The sequence below is a fragment of the Ctenocephalides felis genome, unplaced genomic scaffold (genome assembly GCF_003426905.1).
Source record: "Ctenocephalides felis isolate EL2017-DRISC unplaced genomic scaffold, ASM342690v1 CF-g0.4_SCAFFOLD_01492, whole genome shotgun sequence".
NCBI lineage: Eukaryota > Metazoa > Arthropoda > Insecta > Siphonaptera > Pulicidae > Ctenocephalides > Ctenocephalides felis.
In genome coordinates this window covers 24,112,271-24,134,291 of record NW_020537646.1, presented here as the reverse complement: position 1 = coordinate 24,134,291, position 22,021 = coordinate 24,112,271, and the positions used below count along the sequence as shown (strand labels likewise).

The following is a 22,021-nucleotide window of genomic DNA, read 5'->3' as shown; positions in this document are numbered from 1 at the left end:
ACTATTGTATTGAATTATATTTATTGTAATTATATGGAAATAAAGCACAAAAGACAAACAAACTTTTACATTATTTTTTGGTCATTTTGGATCAACATCATTTATCTTAAGGGGGCGTCTAATGACACGTGATCGTTTTTTTTAGGAATTTTTAAACCGCCCCTTATCTTTGGTGATACCTTGTAATATTTAAAATTACCCGCCTCTCCCACCAAACATCACATGTATTTTTAGTTAGATAAAATTCTTTGAAAAATTCTAAGAATTACGAAAAAATCGTATTTTTATACATTTTTTTTAATTTAGGTAAAAAATAAATACTCGTAATATCTTACTAGTCCTCGCCCTCCCCCACGCGATTTTTGTGATTTTTTATCAAATCCTTGAGGGGGATTATTAGATATCAAGCAGTAGTGATATTAGATTTATACTTGGAAGTAAGTTTTCCATTAGGATGTTATGTGGACAAAGTTCTTCTTGCTACATATCATAATTAGATCAATACCCTTATATAAAAAAATGCATCAGATAGAAATTTGGCAGCCGCTGGGTTGTATTCTAGTTAATACTAGGTAAGAACTGGCGGTATATAAAATATATATATATAAATCTAAAACTTAGTATTTAGACTATTTCCGGACTCGATTATACCAAAATCATGCTCATATAATTTGTGCAAAAAAAAACCTTTTAGTAATATCATTATACAAAATTTTATAAAAGAAAAGATATAACTTTTCAAGAAAAGTGCTGCAACTGTTTTATACAATATCAGCGGCTTAGTTAGTAATAAAATTCATCACACAGAGATGAGATAACTGTTTGTTTTCCACCTGTAATGCTAATACATAAGGCTAATATATATAACTTTTTAATACTTTTTTCAACTTAATTTACACGTGGCAGGTTATTTACATGCAATTTTTAAATTGAAAAACCAATACAGATTTAACGTAAAAAAATTCAAACTGTGCTAACATTTCTGTTTGTGGAAAGATAGGATCTGAAAGAGTAAGTGAATACCGATTTGTTTTTTAATTTGAATACGACATTAGATAAATTTACCAATATCGGTTCTCGAAATTGTAAATAATTAGAAGTAATAATAATAAATTAATAAATGGACGCTACTGATAGTTCCTGATCGACAAGTTCTGATCGAATGTTGTCGTAGTGGGAGAATATAAACGGAGAGCGATCGAGCGTTTAGCACAGTTTGTTTGCAACACTGAAAGTGTAGCGACCTTAGCGCGAAATTCAAAGCAAATAGTCTTAATTGATGAATCATTTTATTTTAAAGTTTAAATCATATTGTATGTGTCAATGAATAGGGAAACTTTGGGATTTCTTAGGACCAATTACAACCCCTGGTGAGTACATAAAAACTATACTTTTGTATATTTTGATACTGCTTTCTAATAAAAACTCAATCCAGTTAGCCAATCATCGCAAATGTTGTTTGTCGTTTCACAAATATTACTTTTATGAAATATATGTATATGCATATAAAACCTGTGTTTCGAATGTATTTGTAAAATTCTTTACACATAGACGCTTTTACTGTAGTATATGTTCAAAACTGGATTTGACATATAAATAGGGAATTTGTTATGCGACTACGTAAACAAATATGTGAAAAAGTTTTATGTTAAATGATAATGTTTTTGTTATTAGGCCTTGAATTACAATTTTTGTTCAATTATAAAAATCTAATTAGTTTGTCTAATTCGTGGTTTCATTGCATAAACGTGTAATTATAAATAATGATACGACATATGTTTGATTGTTCAATGCTGAATAGACCTATTATATATTTTTTATATATTTTAATATTTAAATCAATTTTTATTTTTAATTATATTTCTTTGTATTTGCCCCTTTTTGGAACGATATTAAATAAGTAATATTCAAAGTAACTAAAATGTTCAACAAAACTCCTAAATCCTTGTTAACAATTCAAGCTTTGCAATGTAATTATAATGTATTATTCTAACAAATATGGAATTTTGTGCTGTTGCTATTAATTGCAACATGAGTTAGAGCTCAAATTCTTATTATATTAAATTTTTATTACAGTTTGTCTAAAAGTCAATGCACCCGCCGAAAACACTGTAAAGGAAACACAGGCAACCACCTCGAAATCTACGTCCTCACACACATCCAGCACGTTCCATAGCTTGATAAATTCTGAAAAACGGTCTGAAATTTAACTAACGACGACCCGGATACCTGAATTGATTTAGACAGCACTGGTACATAATAAATCGTGATAAAATTAATTCAAAGCACCCAAAAACCACCGAACTTTGCACGAAATTACGTTTTGTTCTCAAAAAAGAAAAAGGAAATAAATCAAGATGGTCCAAGGCGAGAAATACCTGGCAACCAAGTCCTTGTCTATTGACAACTCTCACAAGAAGAGCGGATTCGACGCTGTGCAAAAACGCGAGGAGGAGAAAAGGCAGCAGGCCAGGAAGGAGCAGGAGCAGAAAGCTAAATATGGAGCCTGGGGTCCTGTTTTCAAAGACAGGGAAACTTTTGCCAGCATGCACTTCTGTTGAAAACATAAAATTTTATATGGAATAATAAATTTGTTTTATAAAATACTAGCATACTAACAAAAGGTAAATTGTGGATTTCAATATATTATTTCTAATCAATATCAGCAAATAATGGATTTATCTAATATTTCTTTGATTCAATTGTGCGAAGTTGTAATCTCAAATATAAAGTTATATGTATAATAAAACATATTATTAGAAACTGGAAATATTTTTATAAAAATCTATTAAAAAACTCTTATATTTCATTATTGAGTTATTTGTTTTGCTATTTATAATGACTTAAGAAATTTATTTAAATAAAGCATAATATTTAAATTCTTTATGTTGATAGAAATTTTTTGCAACATAAATCTCATAGTCTGTGAGATAGTCGCAAATAATTAACTGCACTGCAAACGTAATGTATTATTCATATTATACAGAAAATATAATATATTCAGAATACTTTATAATAATTAGTCGAATCATAAAATATAAACTGGTTATCCTCAAACAAATGTACAAAGTCGAATACTACTGGTTAGGAAACGTGGTTTTGTTAGCATCACATATTTCTTTATCTGATTTCATATTACCTATACTTTATAAAAATGATATTATTGTTATATAATTTTAAAAAATATAAACCATGCCCAAAAATAATGCCAATCTTATTTTTGCAGGACTAACATGATTCTACCTTGGACCTAAATACAATACTCATATAAATTGGAACAAAACAGAGATGGCAACGCTTTAATGTACTAATAATAACTAATATCTAATAAATTATCCTTTAATCATAAAATATGTCTTTATTCAAAGTTTTATCGAAACAATTAATGGTCTAATTTGTTATAGATCTTATGCGAATATACGTATTATAATTATCTTTACATTGGCATAAATGCGAGAGTTCATGCATAACTAAAATGTATAAATGGTTATTCAAAATTTTTGGTACTTTATTTAAAGTTGCAAAATATAATCGATCTGAGAGAGCAGTTCGATAATATTCAACTTTTTTTTTCTAATATTGACCAAACCGGTGTCTTAAAATATGAATTTATATCTAAATATCCGTATATATTGATCTAAACTATAAAACTATAAAATCTACAGTGCAGTGTATCAACTATATAAATTATCTTTAAATATACACTTAAATACTGACATATTATGGCACAAAAGGTTTTATAATTGCTTTTTCTTTTTTTGTTTTTCTCTTGTGATATAGAAATTCAGCAGATATCACAAAACCAGCTAGTAAAAATCCTGCAATAATAAAAATTGTAGAATATACAGCAGGTAATAAATTAATAAATTTTATAATACTCGTATATATTCAAGAACAGAAACATAAGCTTTTGAATTGAGAGGTAGTAATTTTCATTTCTATTATTTATGAGGTATTGTAGAATCTACACTGGAAGCGCGAACAGATATATTTAAATAAACCTATTTTTATTTTACTCCATAATTATTACTAAAGTCTTACCAAGAAAAAGTACAAAAAATGAGCCCTGCATATCGTCCATGTTAACAGTATGATTTTGGACCTCTGATGATTTACCACTATTCCAGCAACGATCCTTTTTTGGGAGGTAAGAAGCAAGCCATTTCTGTATCAGCCCCATCTGGTGCATCCTTTTCAATCTTTTAAATAAAAATATGGCAATTGTCAAGAAAATAAGATGTCGATGACCAATTTAAAGCCAAAAACTTTCAATGCAATGAGAATGAAATTTAATAAATTATTTAACTTAATGGTATTTGTACAGCATATTGTCAAATTCAATGAAAATACTTTCAGAATCCTTTGTCGGTATGCACCAATCGTGTTTAAATCTGTATAATTATTATATTAGTTAATGCAAATCAAATCAACTCACGCTTCAGGTATATAGAGGTACCAATGATATTTAGAATTTATATTAGTCAAGATAAAATTACAAGTCATGCATAACATTATTCATAATAAATTTTATGTATTTATTAAACTTACTCTTGGTTTATTACTGGAAGATATGGACTATCTTTGTTTATGAGCATACCTATCCGCTCATCTATAAATTCTTCAGACGCTAAAACAAAAATGCATCGGTTGACAATATATTTAAAAAAATGTGCAATATAAGATAAAATATTACATAAAGCAAAGTCGCAACCATCGGTTTGAAGAAATTCTTTTTTCATTATGTATTGCAAATTTATCTTCCAATCAACAAAGACATGTTTTCCTTGGCGGACCATCTCAATCATGTCCTCATTTTCGGAATCAGCAAACTGAGCATCGCGTCGTAGATCCGTATATTTTTGTTGATCTGTTGTCTAAAATTTATGGTAAATTTTTTGTATCGCACCAGATTTTATAATTAATAATATATTATAGGCAAAAATTAATTTCTTACCTTGAGGTGATATTCTAAGTATGTGCCTTTTCTAATCGTCCACGATACGGTTTCTTTGTTTTTTATCAATTGTTCGACCGACGTGATAGCAATATCAATTTTAGGAAACGTTAAAAATGCAACAAGATTACCACAATAAGTTGTAATTACTACTAATACCACCAACCACCAAGTACCAATAATAAGTCTTGCGCTGTCTGCTTCAGGAAGATGCATACCACCTAAGAACAAATAATATAAAATTTATTTTTATAATATGAATTATCAATATAATAATACGTTATGTATTGAACCTTGTTGGAGTAGAGCGCCATACATATACCACAAACAGTTTTGCATGGATTTTAATCCTCCTTGTCTAGCTACTCCATAATATTCATAAAATGGACTAAATCTATGCATTATATACAATAAGGGTCCCATTACTATAACTGAGAATCCAAGACACAGCCACGTCTGTGAATGAAAATATATTAAAAGTAAATGATAAAGGACTTTATGTATTAAAAAACTATATAATATATCTAGTAAATATTTTAAATAATATGGTAAGCTCAGAGAAGATCGAATAATAATTTGAAATACTATGCTAAGATTTTTAAGTACATACTATTATTCATTTTACAAAAATATATTAATATAAGTTTGATCTAATAAAATCATATAAATATATATATATATATATATGTATATATATATATGTATATATATATATATATATATATATATATATTACTTCTTACATCATATGTAAATGGAAGCATAAAGAGCAGCGCCCTGGATAACTCTCCTGGTCTAGACACTAAAAATGAGTAAGGTTGCACACTAATTGGCATGGTGAAATTGACACCCATTGCCTTTTTCTTTTCATCAATTGTTGTAGCTGCTGCTCCCAATAAAACCCTATTTGATTTCACGACCTTCAGTAGGCTTGGTGGGAGTTGGTAGGTTGGGAATTCTTGCGGCAGACCGAGGGCTGAAGTGGCATTAGTAACCTACATAAAAGAAAAAATAAAGTTATTATTTACGTCCATTTAAAAATTTACGATTATTTATTTAAAAATCTTGAACATTTCCATGGCCGTTTACATTTGCATGTGCTTCCTTAGGCCCAAATTGTTTATCTTTATCTTTGTCTTTAGTGTCGTTCTTTTTATCAACTGGAACAATCGTAACACTGTAACTGAAAAATTGAAAACAAATTTAGAATAACATTTATATTTTATAATTTTTTAGTTTATACCAACCTGAAATTTAAATTAATTGACAATTGATCCATTATATCAAACACGACACCTTTATATTGTGCGGGTACTCCAGATTCATTATATGCTATTATTTGCCATGGTGGGTTCTAAAAAAGTTGATGATTAATATTTTTTAAACAAATAATAAACTGAATATTTTAAACTTAAAGTTAAGATGTTTTTATTCATTACTCACGTGATATGTGACAATAGGCATTACTTTTCCCCGAAAACCATTCATTATATGAGGAAATAAGTAGTCAGTCATTGATAAGCCATCGGTAGGTCGCCAAAATCCTGCCTGTATTAATTGAATGTTTACAAATATGAAATATAAATAATTATTTGGTATAAAATGTAAGTTATTATAAAGATATAATACTAATTACGTTCATAAGAGAATCGGAGACTTCGGTATCATCTAAAATGTAAGCGCGACCCCAAGTTTCCGAAGACCGAAGCATCCATCTGGTACAGTTTCCACATTCACTCTTTTGTTTAATAAATTTCTAAAATAAAAGAATCAATACTTTCAATATATTTGCAATTATATCATGAATTAGTAGCATTCGAGGTCAGTAGACATTTCATCAAGAATGAAAGGCTCATAACTAAATGTAAATATTGAACTAAGTTGTTATTGTGATTATTGTAAAATTGTTAAATTTGCAGGTATTTTAGATTTGCGTTCGAACTATGATATAAGTGTTGTAAATAGTAAAATAAATAATAAGTAAATAATAAACCTTCATATGTTTAAGAAGAGCATCTCTTCTTTCTCGTCTGTTAGGTCTAATTGATTCCCATTCTTCGTCTGATACCTGGTTATACAACTCTCGTTCTTCAGCAATGCATTTATCCAAAGCATGAATAAATCCACGAAAATATTCACGCATATAACATTCTCTACCCATCTGTATAAACAATATGTTTTGAATATAAATGATTAAACATTTGTTATAAATACGGTATTAGTCAGTATTTATGAGACAATTGATAATATGCAATTAACTCCGTCGGTCGGCGTGATCTGGCCAGACTGTTTTCGACTTCAATTAAAAAAAATACTTCTAGTAATCCTATCGACTTGAAATTTCTTGACTTTTTCTAAAATTTCATTAGCTGTCGATCAATGAAAAAATCAGGACGAAAAAATGTACAGAAGGATAATTATAAGGATATTAACTTTTTTATACTTCGAACGGTCGGAAAGGTCTGTCTAGACCACCCATACATTTTGTATGAAATATACGCTTTTTGATATATGTAAACCAGTATTTTGCCTTTTTTCATGGTATTTTCTATTCAAACTGCGTTGTATATATTCTTTGCTATGTGTTGTAACATGAATGTTAGTATTTTCATGACGAGAGTTTCTTGAAAACCTACCAAACTTATTGGTAATCGCAAACACTGAAAATCGGATGAGTAATGCACACATTATCAACAATTTTTCTACCCGTACTGCGTTCGAAATTTTTTTTTGGCAAACCTGTAGTGAAATTATATTTTTACTTTGAGTTTTACAGCTCATTTCAAAAGCGGCGCACCTCATTTCGTTTTCATTTGAATTTCACATTCATTTCAAAGGCGCCGAAAAAGAATAAATATTGTTTTTCATTGATATAAAACAGAAAAATTAACAAAAAAAGCAACGATTTTTTGATATTTCTTGTTTTTTTTATATAATATAATATGTAATATTTTTAATATTATAAGCAAGATCAACACATTCAAAAGACGGTAAGAAAAAGAAAAAATGAAAACTATAAATATTTACTACTAATAATCTTTAATATATAAGACACCAAAAACTCTTTTATCCCATATAAATGCATGTAAAATGAATGGTGGTACAGCCAGACCTTTTCGACCGTTCGAAGGTGAAAAAATATCCGACCAACGAAGGGTTAAAGTAAAATAAAATTAATGTGAAAAAATTAAATTAAAAAAATAATAAACTTAAAATTCACGAATAAATAAAATTGTTGTGTACTGGAAAGCTTCAGCCTTCACCATTAAGAGCAATGATGAAGAAAGACAATCTAAGCAATACAACAAATGTCGCTGTGATTTGTAAAATTTAGTATATTCTAACCTGACATTCTTGCCTAGAAGGCCTGCTAAAGTTACTAACAAAAGCAATATTAAAACCCTCTCCTATACGTTTGCTGAACTTCAAAACAGGATCGCGAATGGCATCACTATCTGCAACAACGTACAACCATTGCGTCAAAGTGTTAACAATTCTCAACTCTGCAGCAATATCCATAAATGATTCCAATTGCTGGCGACCAATAATAACAAGAAAAGTCTTTCCTAAAAATTAAAAAAAAAGTCATTATCAGATTTTTATTTTTTTCTGCTGGAATATGTGGCATACCGATACGTCCCATTGGGAGATTGGCTAATAGTTCAATTATAGCCTCTCTGCGTTCTTTTTCGTGTTTTTCAGCCCTCATAGTAAATATAGAAACTGCGGTAGGAGCAGTAGTTTCATCCGGTAATTCAGATGATAAAGCTGTTACTACACGGCTTACCATATCACGATCTGAATAATAATAAAAAGCATTACAATCAATAAATCATTCTTGTTTCAATTATTATATTGCTTACTCAAAGTATCATCATGTATTATATTTGCAGACTTCCAGTCAAGACCTTTTCCACTTCGCATATCTAGAAGAATCTGTGCCATCTCAAATCCAGGCTCCAACAGGGGTACTGATAATACACCAAAATCACCTATACAAAAATCATTCATAATATTTATAAATCATTTAAATCAGAGTTTATTATACTGATATTATATAATTATTTATAACCTGGAGGTCTGGCACAATCGGCATCTGTTATCGCCATAACTAAAATTTCTTCTTCTGCTGCAGCAGCATGCAAGAGTTTAGTATTATGGCAGTTGGCCATGCTAAGTATAGCTGTGAAACCTTTTTTACAAAATAATGTAATTAATAAAAAATCTTTTATAATTAGTAAAGTAATTCAGAATTAATTACAGGTAGGAGTATATATTATGAAGATTATATAAAACAGGGCTTCTTAAAGTGGGGGTCGCGACCCCCAGGGGGGTCGCGAGACTACTGGAAAGGGGTCGCAAAGATCTGATACTTTTCAATAATTATAAACAAAATTTTAAAATTAGTATTATTAGGCCGACTATTTTCACGGCTTATGGCTTCTCAAGCTATGCTATTTGGCCAATATTTTTGATAAAATCAATGATAAGAATTTATCTATGCAGGGAGTCAGCGTTAATATGTTTATGGTAAAAAATAAATTCGAGGCCTTTGTTAAAATAATTCTTATATGGAAAAACAGAGTAGAAAGTGTATCGCTCGCTCGAAATGTTTCCATTTACTGACGAGTATATAATTAGTAACAATATGTTAAAAAAGATACTCCTATAACAAAAGTTATAGTTAATCATTTGAAGAATATGGAAGTTTACATGCATGGGTATTTTCTCAATGATATCGATACACAACAATGGATTTGCAATCCATTTTCAATTGAAATGGAAGAAATTAATTTTTCAAACCTAAAAGCACTAGAAGAATTTACCGAATTAACAAGTGATAATACCTTGCGACTCAGATTTTTTCAAGTGTCTGCGCATGAATTTTGGATTGAAATCAAATCAGAATATTCCCTACTATCAGAAATGGCAATAAACAAATTACCTATTAATTTGTGCACCATATTTATGTGAATCAGCCTCTTCTACATTAACTTACATAAAGTCAAAATACCGTTCAACTTTAATATACGTTGAAAATTTATTACGATCTGCACTAACTTAAATTGAGCCTAAATTTGATTATTTGTGTAAAAATAAACAATCACAATCATCACATTAATATTGTTTGATGTTAATAATAGGTTTTCATTAAAAAAATGTTACAAAATTTTATTTTTTCTATTGAAAATGTAGATATAGTTTCATGTTTTCTTTTAAAGAATTTGTTACAAAAGTTTATTTTTTCTATTGAATAAATATATATATACATATATATATATATATATATATATATATAGTTTTATGTCAACGTTTCCAATCATATATAACATGAATGGAAACATATTCTTCAATCCTTATTTTATTTACATTGTAAAATAGTGCGATAACGGTTAATATATATTTTATTATTTGGAGGAGGGGGTCGTTTAAAATTTCCTAAGCTTGAAGGGGGTCGCTATATAAAAAAGTTTAAGAAGCCCTGATATAAAATTTTCGCATAAACTTACAAAACGATTTATTAAAATATTAGTAAAAGACTAATACTAGTTGATGATTTACAACTGCTCTATCTTCACATGCACATTTATAAATAATCATTAGCAAGTCCCATGGACATTTTAGTGAATTTTAAAAGTATACAGAAATACAAAGCTCGAAGAAACGAGTTCATGCAATCTAAACCTGACCTTGGAACCTTGAATGCGCTATCTAGGTTTTCAGGTTACTACCCTTACATATTTAATCACCCCCAGTAGTAGTAGTATAGTAATATCATGAAACACAATAAACTTCAATCGAGAAGCTTTTACAGTTCAATTGATAAAGCAATGAAATTCTAACTGGATTTTAAAATGAAATAAATATATTGACTGTTTAAAACTGAAAATAAACCAGTATTTATAAATTTATTCTATATAATTTATCTATTTGCTCCCAAATTATAAAATAATTTGTATGAAAAAAACAATTTATATACCTCTTTTCAAGTTGATGTTACTCCAAGAAAAATATTGAATATTTAATCCGCCGTTTTTCATTTCTTCTCTCAATACTTGTTCCGCAATAGCTTTCATTGTAGATAAAATATCTTCATATGAATCTCCCAAATATTCCCGATCCAATATTATAGCTGTAAAATAAAAAATATTTTTTTTAGATTAATTTTTCAGTTTAATTAGCACATCAATTTAAGTGAATTGGCAAAAAACTAAATTATGTTTAATAGATTTGAATAAACTAAATTGGCTGATGAAAATGAAAAAAGTAAGAATAAGCTTTAAATGCATAATTTAAAGTAAATATATAACTGTATATATCTCTTTTATATATTGAAAAAAGCAAATAAATGCAATACGACTTTATGCTATGAACAAATTTATATAATAGTGTACGTATTCAACAAATAAATAAATTTAATGGTAATTTAACTTCACCATTTTTTATATGATGTTTTTGTTAAATTGTTTACAAGATATCTGATTTTCAATATTACAAACCCACCATATTAAATTAAGCATATGTATTTTTAACAAAATGCGATTAAATTCATTCTTCTGGCTGCCAAAGTGAAACATAATTAATGTAATTTAAAAAACTTTGTTATAATAACCAAGTATTATCATAAAATTAAATATATCATGAAACACCAAACCAATAATAGATACAATGTAATAAAGCTTTTTTTTGTTTAAAATAAAAAAGGTTAATATTTGGTATGATTTCAATATTTTTACATAATAAATTTTCTACTTAATTTAATATCAAATAAATCAAAAGGCTATTAATAATATATGCTATACGTATAACATTAATCAAGTGAAAGAATTATTTATAACGGATTTTCAATTATCAATAATAAATTTTGTTTTATGTCGGTTTTCATAACGCCTCAAACTTGTTTCCATGGTTGCGGTAAAAACAATTGTCTGATGTTCCCCTGACGACAGCATTGATTTAATATTTTCATTTATTTTCTAAACGCACAACTTATAAAAATATTTTATAATTTTTTCGGAAAGTATAATTTTTTAAATCAAGATGCTGAAATTTCAATTGATGACAGAACAAGACCGCAAGGAAGCGGCAAAAATAGAACGAAAGCGGCAAATTGAAGCCGAACGCAAAAAAAGAATATTCAATGCCAGAGCCCGTCTGATAGGTGTCGATTATTGCGCTTTGGAAAAGCAGATCAAGGAAAATCATGATCGAAGGACACAAGAAAGGGCCCAAGAGGAAGCTTTTTATAAACAACAATGTAGGACGCTGGAATTAGCCAATGAAATGGGTAATGAATAATTAAATTAGTCAATAGACAGATGAAGTTTTCGGAAATTATTTTTAATAGTTTTCGCAGCATGTAGAAATATTTGGTTTAGTGTTATAAATATTCGTGTATTATCTATTCTGTAACGTTAAAGGGCGTGAACTAACAACAAATAAACTGATACTGGGTTCAATCCTATATCAGGCAGGATGATATCAATTTTCTGTTATAGACCTCAAATATAAACTCAAGTGAGAATCAAAAAATACTACTAAGTAGAGTCATAATATGTCACAACTAGTATTGGACAACTACTGGGTTCTTCTTCTAAATAAGCCATACACTAAGATAGCATAACAACTGCTAAACATCCGTAATATGTACAGATACTAATTGAAAAAACTTCAAAAATATTCTTATTAGAATAGTATTTGTCTGCTTCATATGTTAATAATTCACTCCAAAGTCAATAAAACTCGCTAAACCTTATAGAAATAATTTATCGCAATACAAAAACTGAGCATTAATCAAACAAATTACTGCAGTAATGTATTGTAATAATTGGAACAATCGATTAAATGATTGACTATTAGATTTTAATATGCAATACTAACAAAAGTTAAATAAGTAATATCAAGTTTGATATTTTTAATCTTTTATAAATTTAGATTTTTATAATCTAAATAAATTCTTTTTCAATGGATTGAATTCTAAAAAGATTTCTTTTGGACGGGTTGTACTCATATATAACAATTTATTTCGTCAGTAATTTATCGATATAAAATTCCACATTTATTCCATGTAATGAAAAATTTATAAAATTTTTATCATAAATATAGCTACAATAATAATCAATTTGTGTTTAACTCATTATTACAGAAAGGAGAGAAAGAGAAACCAAAAAGCGTATAGAAATGGAAATTAATGAATTTCGAAAAGTATTTCAGCGTCCTGAGGATAGAAGAGAATTTGATTTGTATGACCCAGATGGGATGAAAAAATCGTTGCCAATTAGATTAAATGACGATGATCCAAGAATGGGTCCATCGTCTATTCAGAAATTTGAAGGTAATTATATAAATAAATAGGAGTGTATGCGTGTTTATTTATGTAAAAATGCATTATTACTGTGAAAGTCATATCAAAGCTTAAAAGTTTCATAAATAAATTTTCTTTTGTCTTCTTAGGAGAAGATTTATTCGGCGAAGCACGTGCTAAGATCCAGAAGGAGCAGCTGCACGCTTGGCTTGGACAACAAATGCAAGAACGGGAAAATGCTGAAAAGAATCGCAAAACCGCGGAAGAAGCATATCAGGCTGCAATAGTTGCTCGAGACAATCGCGCTGTCGAACTAGATATGATGGAACAAGAATGCAGGAGAAAATTAATGGAAGCAACTGCACAATACAATGCTGCCTTAGCTGCAGAGCAAGAAACTGAAAGAATCATACGTGCCAAGCAAGAAGAAGAAGATAATTTGGCAGAGATTTACAATAATGTTACCAGCCCGATGTTGTGCGAGGAAGCCAGCCAGGCCCAAAGCAGTATGGGCGAACATAGGAAAATTGGCTACATGTACAAAGGAATGACCCAACGTGAAAAGGACGAAATAAAAGCTGAACAACGCAGGCAGATTGAAGATAACCGAATTAAGCAAGTTATGGAAGCTCAATACAAGAAGGATTGGGACACTTTAGCTTTGAGAATTTCCAAGCAAGCAGTTCTCAAAGAACGTCAGCAAGAGAGAGAACAGAAGGAATACAAAAGGGCGGTTCGTGAAGAAAATGAACGATTGAATCAAGAACAAAAATCGAGGAAGGAATATATGGATAAAGTAGTTTTTACAAACGAACCAACAGCCGCGTATTTTGAACAATTCAACACATCTAGTCGTTGAAATTTGTCGCATTTATTTTTTTACCCTAAACCTGTAGTAAAATATAAATTCAAAATTAAACGCAGTGAAAATTCATTCGTGTCAAAAGTAATTAAAAAAAATCAATTACGATTTTATTAAATTGGTGTATTATATTTTATTAAGCTTAAATAATAAGAAATATTAAGGTCAATTCGCAATTATCAATCAATAAGTAGTTTCTCGTAATTTGATGAATCATATTTCTTTGAATTATGTTTTTCCAATATAATCGTAATGAAAGTTATATGGTATGAGTTTATTTGTAATACATATTTATTGTCTCATCACTAAAATATCAATCATAACATTTTGTTTGTTAAATTACATTGGTAGCAATAAAGTGTTTCAGTAAAAAGTGATATTTGTGGTTAAATTGTTCTACAATTATAATACAAAAAAATAGTTATCTATAATTATACGAATATAACAAAATATTCAAAAATTGAAAGCTTAAAATACCCTCGCAAATATACTTTAAGATAAAAATAGTAATTGGAGTATTTATTGTTTACTATCATTAACGTGGTTTCTATAATTGGGCTGTGAAACGACCTTTACTAAATGAACGAATGATTGAAATGAAATAATAAAATAACCGAAATATGAATACTAGCATATTCTAAATGCCGAGTAATTATAAAACATTGTTTGATAAACTTAATTTAATTTTAAGTTTTGCATAAAATATATAATGACTAGTGGGGTGTATAGCATCGTGCCTTAAGGCAAATTGCTGGAACTTTCCGTACCGTAACGAAATGTTCAAGGAATACTGAATGTTTTCAAATAGATTATTATAAATATTGTAACATTGTCTAATATTTATAAAAATTATCTAAACTAAATTGCAAATTTAAAATTATTTGTTTAAGTTATATTAGAACTTTAGTCAGAATAAAAATAATATCTGAATTATTTTCGCTGAAAAACTAAAAAAAATCCAAAATCAATTATTTTGTTAAGAGAAGCAGAAAGTTCTTAAAATCATTTAAATCGGACGCTTAGTTCTCTCAAAAATTGCCATTTTTTATATATTTAGCTCAGTATCTTCGAAATGGCTGGGCCTGCCTTTACCAAAAACTCATAAACACTTCTCCCAATCATTACTAATTGAATGTTTTTTAGATCATTCAAATCGGATACTCCGTTCTCTCAAAAAGTCGATTTATATTTTCTGCATTCTTTGCTCCGTATCTCCGAAACGCTGGACCTTCTTTCGCCAAAAACTAATCAGCTCTTTTCCCCTTTCAATAGGAGTCGAATGTTTTTTGAACCATTCAAAACGGTTTATCCGTGCGCCCACAAACGTGACTGAAAATTTGTATCCATACATACATACACACACACACACACATCCATTTTCTGAGGTATGCCAAAACGTTCAGAAACCTTCAAAACGTCGAGAAATGTAACAATTTTCAATTTTGATTTTCGGCCCAGTACAATAACTTACCCTACGGGAAGTTAAAAATAACATGAACTATAAGTCTAGACAACTGTACAACATGCAGCAGTTAGTATTTATGTTAAATAGGTAGCAAATATAAATTATTTTTAAATAAAATTTATAGACTCACCCATTGTGGCGTTGCTAGATATGAGCGAATCCAATCCATATACAGGGTTCCGTATCAATATCAAACACAATTGAACAAATGCAACACCATGTACCAACATGTTAGTTTAAACGACGGATGTCAAATAACACACATGTCGTCGAGCGATGTATCGCACCAGACTTTTTAACGTTATTATTTGTAACTTTATTATTAATAATCCAACACCTGCAATTATGAATTTCATAACGAAATGTGCAGGTGCGTTTCTGATTGAATTTGTGATGTGACTACCGGACAAGAATTCAAACAGTCTCGGCATAACCATGGCATTTTCTCGCTGAGGGTTGGAAAAAAGGTCAGCTTGCGGCGCTCGTGCAAATTTAATGGAGTTTTGGAATCAATCAGTGCAATATATAGGCCACAAGAATGTGGATCACTAGGCCACATCTGCCGCGATAAAACACATATCATAATAAAACTGATAATCTATTGAAAATTGTTCAATAGAGTCAGGAATGACGTAAGTCTCTCATAAAATAAAGAAGCGTTGTCGGAAATAGGGAGCCTGCGTGATGATTGGAAATTAATAAATCATATATATATATATATATATATATATATTTATATATACAGGGCCGGTCCTGGGATACTCAGCGTCCACATGCCATTTTTTTTTGAGCTATTTATATTCTATTGAACAAACCATAGAGAACAAAAAAAATTTACCCTTTCATTATTAAACATAACACTGGTACTTCATGTCAAATTATTTTAATTTAATTTTTCATTATTTAAAATATCTAAAATTGCACCGTAAACTTCTGCTGATATTGTGAGAACCTAATTGTATGTATTCATCTATACTTTACCATCGTGTATCAGATTGTTGCCTTGAAGTTTGAAAAATATTGTCCAAGATTAGTAAAAGATGCAAAGAAATTATATATTTTCTGAATAATATTGAAAAAACTATATTATAAATTCATATCCGAATATCGTTTTGGCGCCCCCTAAAGCGTGCGCCCGCATTTTTTGCATACATTACGTTCAAGGTAGGACCGGCCCTCAAACTTTTTTTTCTTCAATACTTATTTGATAAATTTGAATTCAAAGAACTAATTCATTTATTCTTTAAAGCAAAACATGATTCAATGATTAAGTATTAGTACAATTTAACGTATTTCCGAATAAATATACAAATACACGCTAACAATATTAATAAAATTTATACAATTAAGACAAACACAAATATTTTTCATATATTTCGAGTTACTGTAAAAGTTCAGAAGGTACTTCACGTGGTATTAACACTTTGCGTCCGCTACATTGCTGTTTTTCGCTATAAATAAATTAACAAATTTTACTATTGTTGGGGATGATAGGTTTGAATGTAACTATCTTGAAAAAAAATTTATCCTATGCGGTTTAAATTTAAGTTTAGGTTGTTAGGTTGCTAATATTTTTAAAGTACTTAAAGACCAAAGTTTTAAGTACAACTTAAAGCTTTGGTCAAACTGTGACCATTTTTCGGTTATGGTGGTTGAGTTTTTTTATTTTTTTGTTCATTTGAACTTTGAAACCATGATCGTAAATAACATTTCTAAGAACACATTAAAAAAGGAAGACACCACTACAACAAGTTTCCTAGAACTAAGACTATTGTTAAACTATGAATTAAAAATTCTCAAAATTGATGACTTTGGAAGGCCTTCTTCTAAAAAATGCACTAAAGTGCCTTGGCAAGGTTTATTATAAATGTTCAAAAATATTCAAAATTAAACACAATAACCAAACCAAACAATAATGATCACGGTGTGATAAAAATATTTTTAACCTAATGGCCATTAGGGATATTTTTCTCTAGTTTTTTTGATGAGAGTTACCACGATTTCTTACTACTTTCATTACTTGCAAATTAAACTTATGATTATTTTCATATAATCATAATAATAATTGTAAAATTATTACTTCCGTTATTACTTTCCAGCTTTCCTTCTTTTCGGCTCGTATTTGTCGAATAAGTCTTTATCAATAATGTATATTCCAACACCACTGTCTACCAGTTTTAATTTCGATAGTATCAATTCCATCTCTCTTATTGTATCAAACTGAAATTAAAATTATGTTTTATATTTTGTACATTTTGGAAGAAATTAATTCAAAAAATGTTCAATTTTGATACCTGCTCATATACGTATGTTGTAACTATAAAATCTGAAGTATGGGCATCTTTTAACTTATCAGATGTTTCTTGCAAATGAATAATTTTCTGAAATAAATTTTCAATACAAAAAATAATTATATACTATTGACTAAGATGGAAAGCAAAAAAAAAAGATTCCATTATATAATTACACACCGGTAACATCTCGCTCTAAATTTAATGCAAAAGAAACAGCTGATGCAGCATCTGTGAGTTTCATATTTTCAGGAGTTTTGATTGGAGTAAACTCCACAGTTGCACCTCTGGCATTCAAAAAATTCACTAAAGTCATTGCATGTTGAGTTTCATCTTCTGACATAAACATGAAATAACTATAAAAACCCGGTAAAGCAACCTATTGAAAATAATTATTAAAGAATTCATTAGCAAAACCGGAAATAAATTCAGAAATTATTGCAAGGAATATAAAAATAATGCATATTTTAATTCGAGAAAAATAAGAAATTATAATTTTTAAACACTTACATCACTGCGATCGAAAAAACTTGCAATGTTCATATATGTATAGCTTGCAAACAACTCCCATTTATCTTTATCTGGACGTTTACCGCACGAACTAAGCCTGGTGTCATGGTGCATTTTTTGCATATCATTTCCTTTGTATCGGTACATTCACCAGAAGCGGCTGTTTGAACAACGAAAATTAGTAAAAATAGCTAAAAATAATTGTTTCAATAGCCTAATTTAACTTTTACACTTTTACATTTCACAACAAATTAAATTTCACTCAAAATATTAAGCACAAGACAATAATAACATTTATAAGTATGTGCACGTTTACTTTTAGAATATTTACTTGTATTTATAAAACCTGAAACAATTTAAGGCTAAATTAAGCAGAATACAAGTGCAAAAACATGTTTTTAATTAATAATTTTTATTCTCAATATTATTTGTATTGCATTATAATGTCACGGAAAACAGGTAATTTTACCAAAAATTTGGAAAAGCATTTTGGACTTGCATCTGATGAAAATTATTTTAAATTTATTTATTCTTACAACAAAATGATCTAAAATGAATTATGTTTCCAGTGGACAAGTTTCTTCCTGATGGTCTTCCCCAAGCTGATGCCGCAGTTCGCAATGGTGTACTACAGGCATCTTCGCCCCTTTGAGGCGAACTCATAGGTTGAGCTTTATCTCTTAAGTCATCTTTATCTTTATAATTAAAAGATCTATCGGGATATCTTCCTGGCCCTGTATGAGATCTATCATTTTTATCGATCTGCGCCTCATTAATCAGTTGTATTAGTTTCACAACTCTAAGATCTTCAAGAATTATTGGTTTATCGGAAGTCATCATGAGACGAATGTATTCTATGACTGCGCCGAGACGAGCGTTCTTTTTGGCAATGTCTTGCTCGGCTATCTCTTTAGGAGTTTTGACATGGACATTATTCAGTTTTATACCAGGTTTGTCGAGATTTTCGTCCGGTTCCGTCATTGTGCCGTAAGAACGATAACGACCTAGACTACTGCCGACGTTGCGGTTTTGAACTTCTTGAAAGGCAAATAAACAAGGAGAACACTTCTTCAAAACTGTATTTGATTTTGATGTTATAACTGTGAACAAATTTTTTGAATAAGTAACTTATTTGTTCAAAATTTCACTTTTGCCAACACGTGAGGGAAACGATAATTAACAAGTCACTATAAATCAAACTAATAAAACCACCACAATTTATTATTATCATTATAATTATTACATTGTTCACCCATTGATTCCATATTTCGTCCGCATCTCAATACGTTTTTGATACCCTCGACACATGCTCTTCGTACAAATGCATCCATTTTTAATTGAGAATACATGTTAACAATTCTTTGATTTATGATTTAAAGCAACTAATAAAATTATTTTCAAAAACAACATTAAACTTTTGATTTAAAAAAATATGAACTTTGTCATTACTACTTGCTCAAACGATAAAAATATAATTTTTTTGTCACTATCATTAAATAAATGTGTTATGCGAAATGAAAAAAACAATATACAGTTTGAGAATAAGATGTCAAATTGGATTTGTCATTCTATTAATTTGGTGATCAAGTAAGTTTTGATATTTTAAGTATATCATTATTTATCCAGGATAACTATAATAATAATACGAAATAAAACATCATATTGATTGTTTACATTTCAGTTTTGGAATCACAGTGAAAAAAATGATAATTTGTTGAATCAACATATTGACAGCAGTTTATGAAAAGTAATATCTTTCTATTATAGTAATATTACCTTTTCATTATTCTCTTTCCTTTTATGTTCACATACTTTAATTTGGATAAATCATTATAGTTATCATTGATTAACAAAGAAATAAATTCTTTGTATAATAAATTAATTTTTTTTTATTAAATACTTATAAAATACATCTTTCATCCACTGTTCAATAAATTACTTAATAAAATTGGCTATAGTAAAAAATATAATAAATGAAAATTTTCAGTCCTTTTAAATAATCATTGAAGAGTTCAAGTTATTTTCAATAACATTTAAACTATCACTACTATATTCAATTTTATTTTGTGGTATTATTACTATATCCATTTCATTCTTTGCATTTGATGAATGTGCTGATAAATAATGATTTTGCAAAGTTTGTGCCTGAAAAGCAAAGAAAGTTCTCAATTTAATTTCGAAACAGTAAATAATATATAAATATTATTACATACCAATTTAAAAACCCGATTGCATATGTTGCACTTAAACTGTTTAGAAGGCTCATGCACAATCTGATGCTTATACAAAGATGAATATTCAGTAAATCGTTTTCCACAAGACTAAAAAAATATTTGGAATTACACATTATCAAAATATAAATTTAATACGTACTATAATTAAGCAAATGCTATAAATTTTTGACAAAGGACTATCAATAGTTTATAATTGTTCTCATAAACAGCTAGAGAAATAGTTAATGAAATAGTGTAAATAAGACTTCAAGTATGCTCCTACTAAATTTAACATTCAATCTTGCATTATAGTTACCTCAACTGCACAAGCATAAGGTTTGAGCCCAGTATGAATACGCTCATGATTCCTATAATTTGTTGTTGACGAAAATCTTTTATCACAATATTTACATGCATATGGACGCTCTCCCGTGTGGTGGGTACGCATATGAACTTTCATAATATTTGAAGTAGTAAAGCTTCTATCACACCCATCTATTAAACAAGTAAATGGTCTTTCACCTATAATATAAATATGAAATTTTGATCAATGCTTTAAAGCAATTATATTAGGAAGTGCTGAATAGTTAATTTTTACACGCAAGCTCTACATAAGCAAAAACCATTACAAAAAAATCATCATTCATTATCAAAATTAATCATTCATGCCATAACATACATTGTATATATATTGAGAAATCATGATTTATGATGATTATTTAATTAATGTGATTTAAGCATTTAATTTAAATTAGTACAAGCAAGCATAAATTACTTAATTATTGTATTTATTTATTTTTATAAATCTTAATTAATGATACCTACCTGTATGAGTTCTAACATGCTTCTGCAAATCTCCAGATGTTTTGAACCCTTTTTTACAATTTTCAAAAAAGCATTCAAAAGGTCTGGCTCCTGTATGTGTTCTGCAATGAGTTTTCAGAGAATAACTTGTTGCAAATGATCGACTGCAGTTTTTGCAAACGTAAGGTCGTTCTCCAGTGTGAACTCTTTCATGCACCTGCAAAAAAAACAAAACCCCACCTAAATTGAATATTACTTACTTATATCATGTGTTATAAGCTAGTGTTAATAATTTTATTTAAACAACTAAATTAATTATTGTTTAAAAGAAGTTGCAATAAGATGTAATTCAATAAAATTATGGTAGAATTAGATACAAGTAAAAATAACAAACAAAAAAACAATTGTCAAGGATTAAATCTATAATATTGAATAAATGCAATTATAAAATTTCTTAAGTTCTAAATTACCCTTAGGTGATGTTTTGTGGTATATCTTCTTTCACAGCCTTTGTAAGTGCAAGCATATTTTTTTCCATGCAATTCTTCTTCAACCTCTGCTGAAACTGGAGGACTTTCACTTGAAGAACCATTAATTTCATAAACTAAATCATCACC

General features: G+C 29.0%; 2 protein-coding genes and 1 long non-coding RNA gene across 4 annotated transcripts in view; 1 reads left to right on the top strand and 2 right to left on the bottom strand.

The window, feature by feature from the left end:
• The first annotated feature begins 1,288 nt into the window (after positions 1-1,288).
• LOC113370662 lies at positions 1,289-3,318 on the top strand. The gene is made up of 3 exons (XR_003366602.1): positions 1,289-1,370; positions 2,077-2,624; positions 3,227-3,318. It is a non-coding gene; the product is annotated as an uncharacterized LOC113370662 (long non-coding RNA).
• A 402-nt stretch (positions 3,319-3,720) lies between these two features.
• LOC113371069 (ionotropic receptor 93a-like) lies at positions 3,721-15,816 on the bottom strand. The gene is made up of 18 exons (XM_026611716.1): positions 15,717-15,816; positions 10,935-11,087; positions 9,027-9,146; positions 8,818-8,946; positions 8,585-8,752; positions 8,300-8,520; positions 6,948-7,115; positions 6,587-6,710; positions 6,398-6,549; positions 6,202-6,308; positions 6,044-6,137; positions 5,698-5,949; positions 5,248-5,410; positions 4,955-5,175; positions 4,694-4,874; positions 4,549-4,627; positions 4,042-4,199; positions 3,721-3,818 (listed from the first exon to the last, which is right to left on the bottom strand). Exons 1-18 carry the CDS (start codon positions 15,814-15,816, stop codon positions 3,721-3,723), a joined length of 2,688 nt encoding a protein of 895 aa, XP_026467501.1.
• Positions 15,817-20,379: 4,563 nt separating this feature from the next.
• Positions 20,380-22,021, bottom strand: part of LOC113370659 (zinc finger protein 76-like) — a 3,408-nt gene continuing 1,766 nt past the window's right edge. For both annotated transcript variants that reach the window (XM_026611355.1, XM_026611356.1), the window contains exons 3-7: positions 21,875-21,957; positions 21,426-21,621; positions 20,917-21,122; positions 20,601-20,708; positions 20,380-20,532 (exon numbers count right to left, since the gene is read on the bottom strand). In XM_026611355.1, coding sequence (XP_026467140.1) covers positions 20,380-20,532; positions 20,601-20,708; positions 20,917-21,122; positions 21,426-21,621; positions 21,875-21,957 — 746 coding nt within the window. The remainder of the gene's footprint in view (positions 20,533-20,600; positions 20,709-20,916; positions 21,123-21,425; positions 21,622-21,874; positions 21,958-22,021) is intronic.

Bases quoted from the DNA above. Each gene is read 5' to 3' on its own strand.
- LOC113371069 (XM_026611716.1), bottom strand. From the start codon at position 15,816: ATGTTGGTACATGGTGTTGCATTTGTTCAATTGTGTTTGATATTGATA. The intron at 5,411-5,697 runs GTAAGAAGTAAT...TTTCATTCACAG, and splicing joins TGCTTCCATTTACATATGAT to ACGTGGCTGTGTCTTGGATT. The intron at 3,819-4,041 runs GTAAGACTTTAG...TTATTATTGCAG, and splicing joins ATTTTTTGTACTTTTTCTTG to GATTTTTACTAGCTGGTTTT.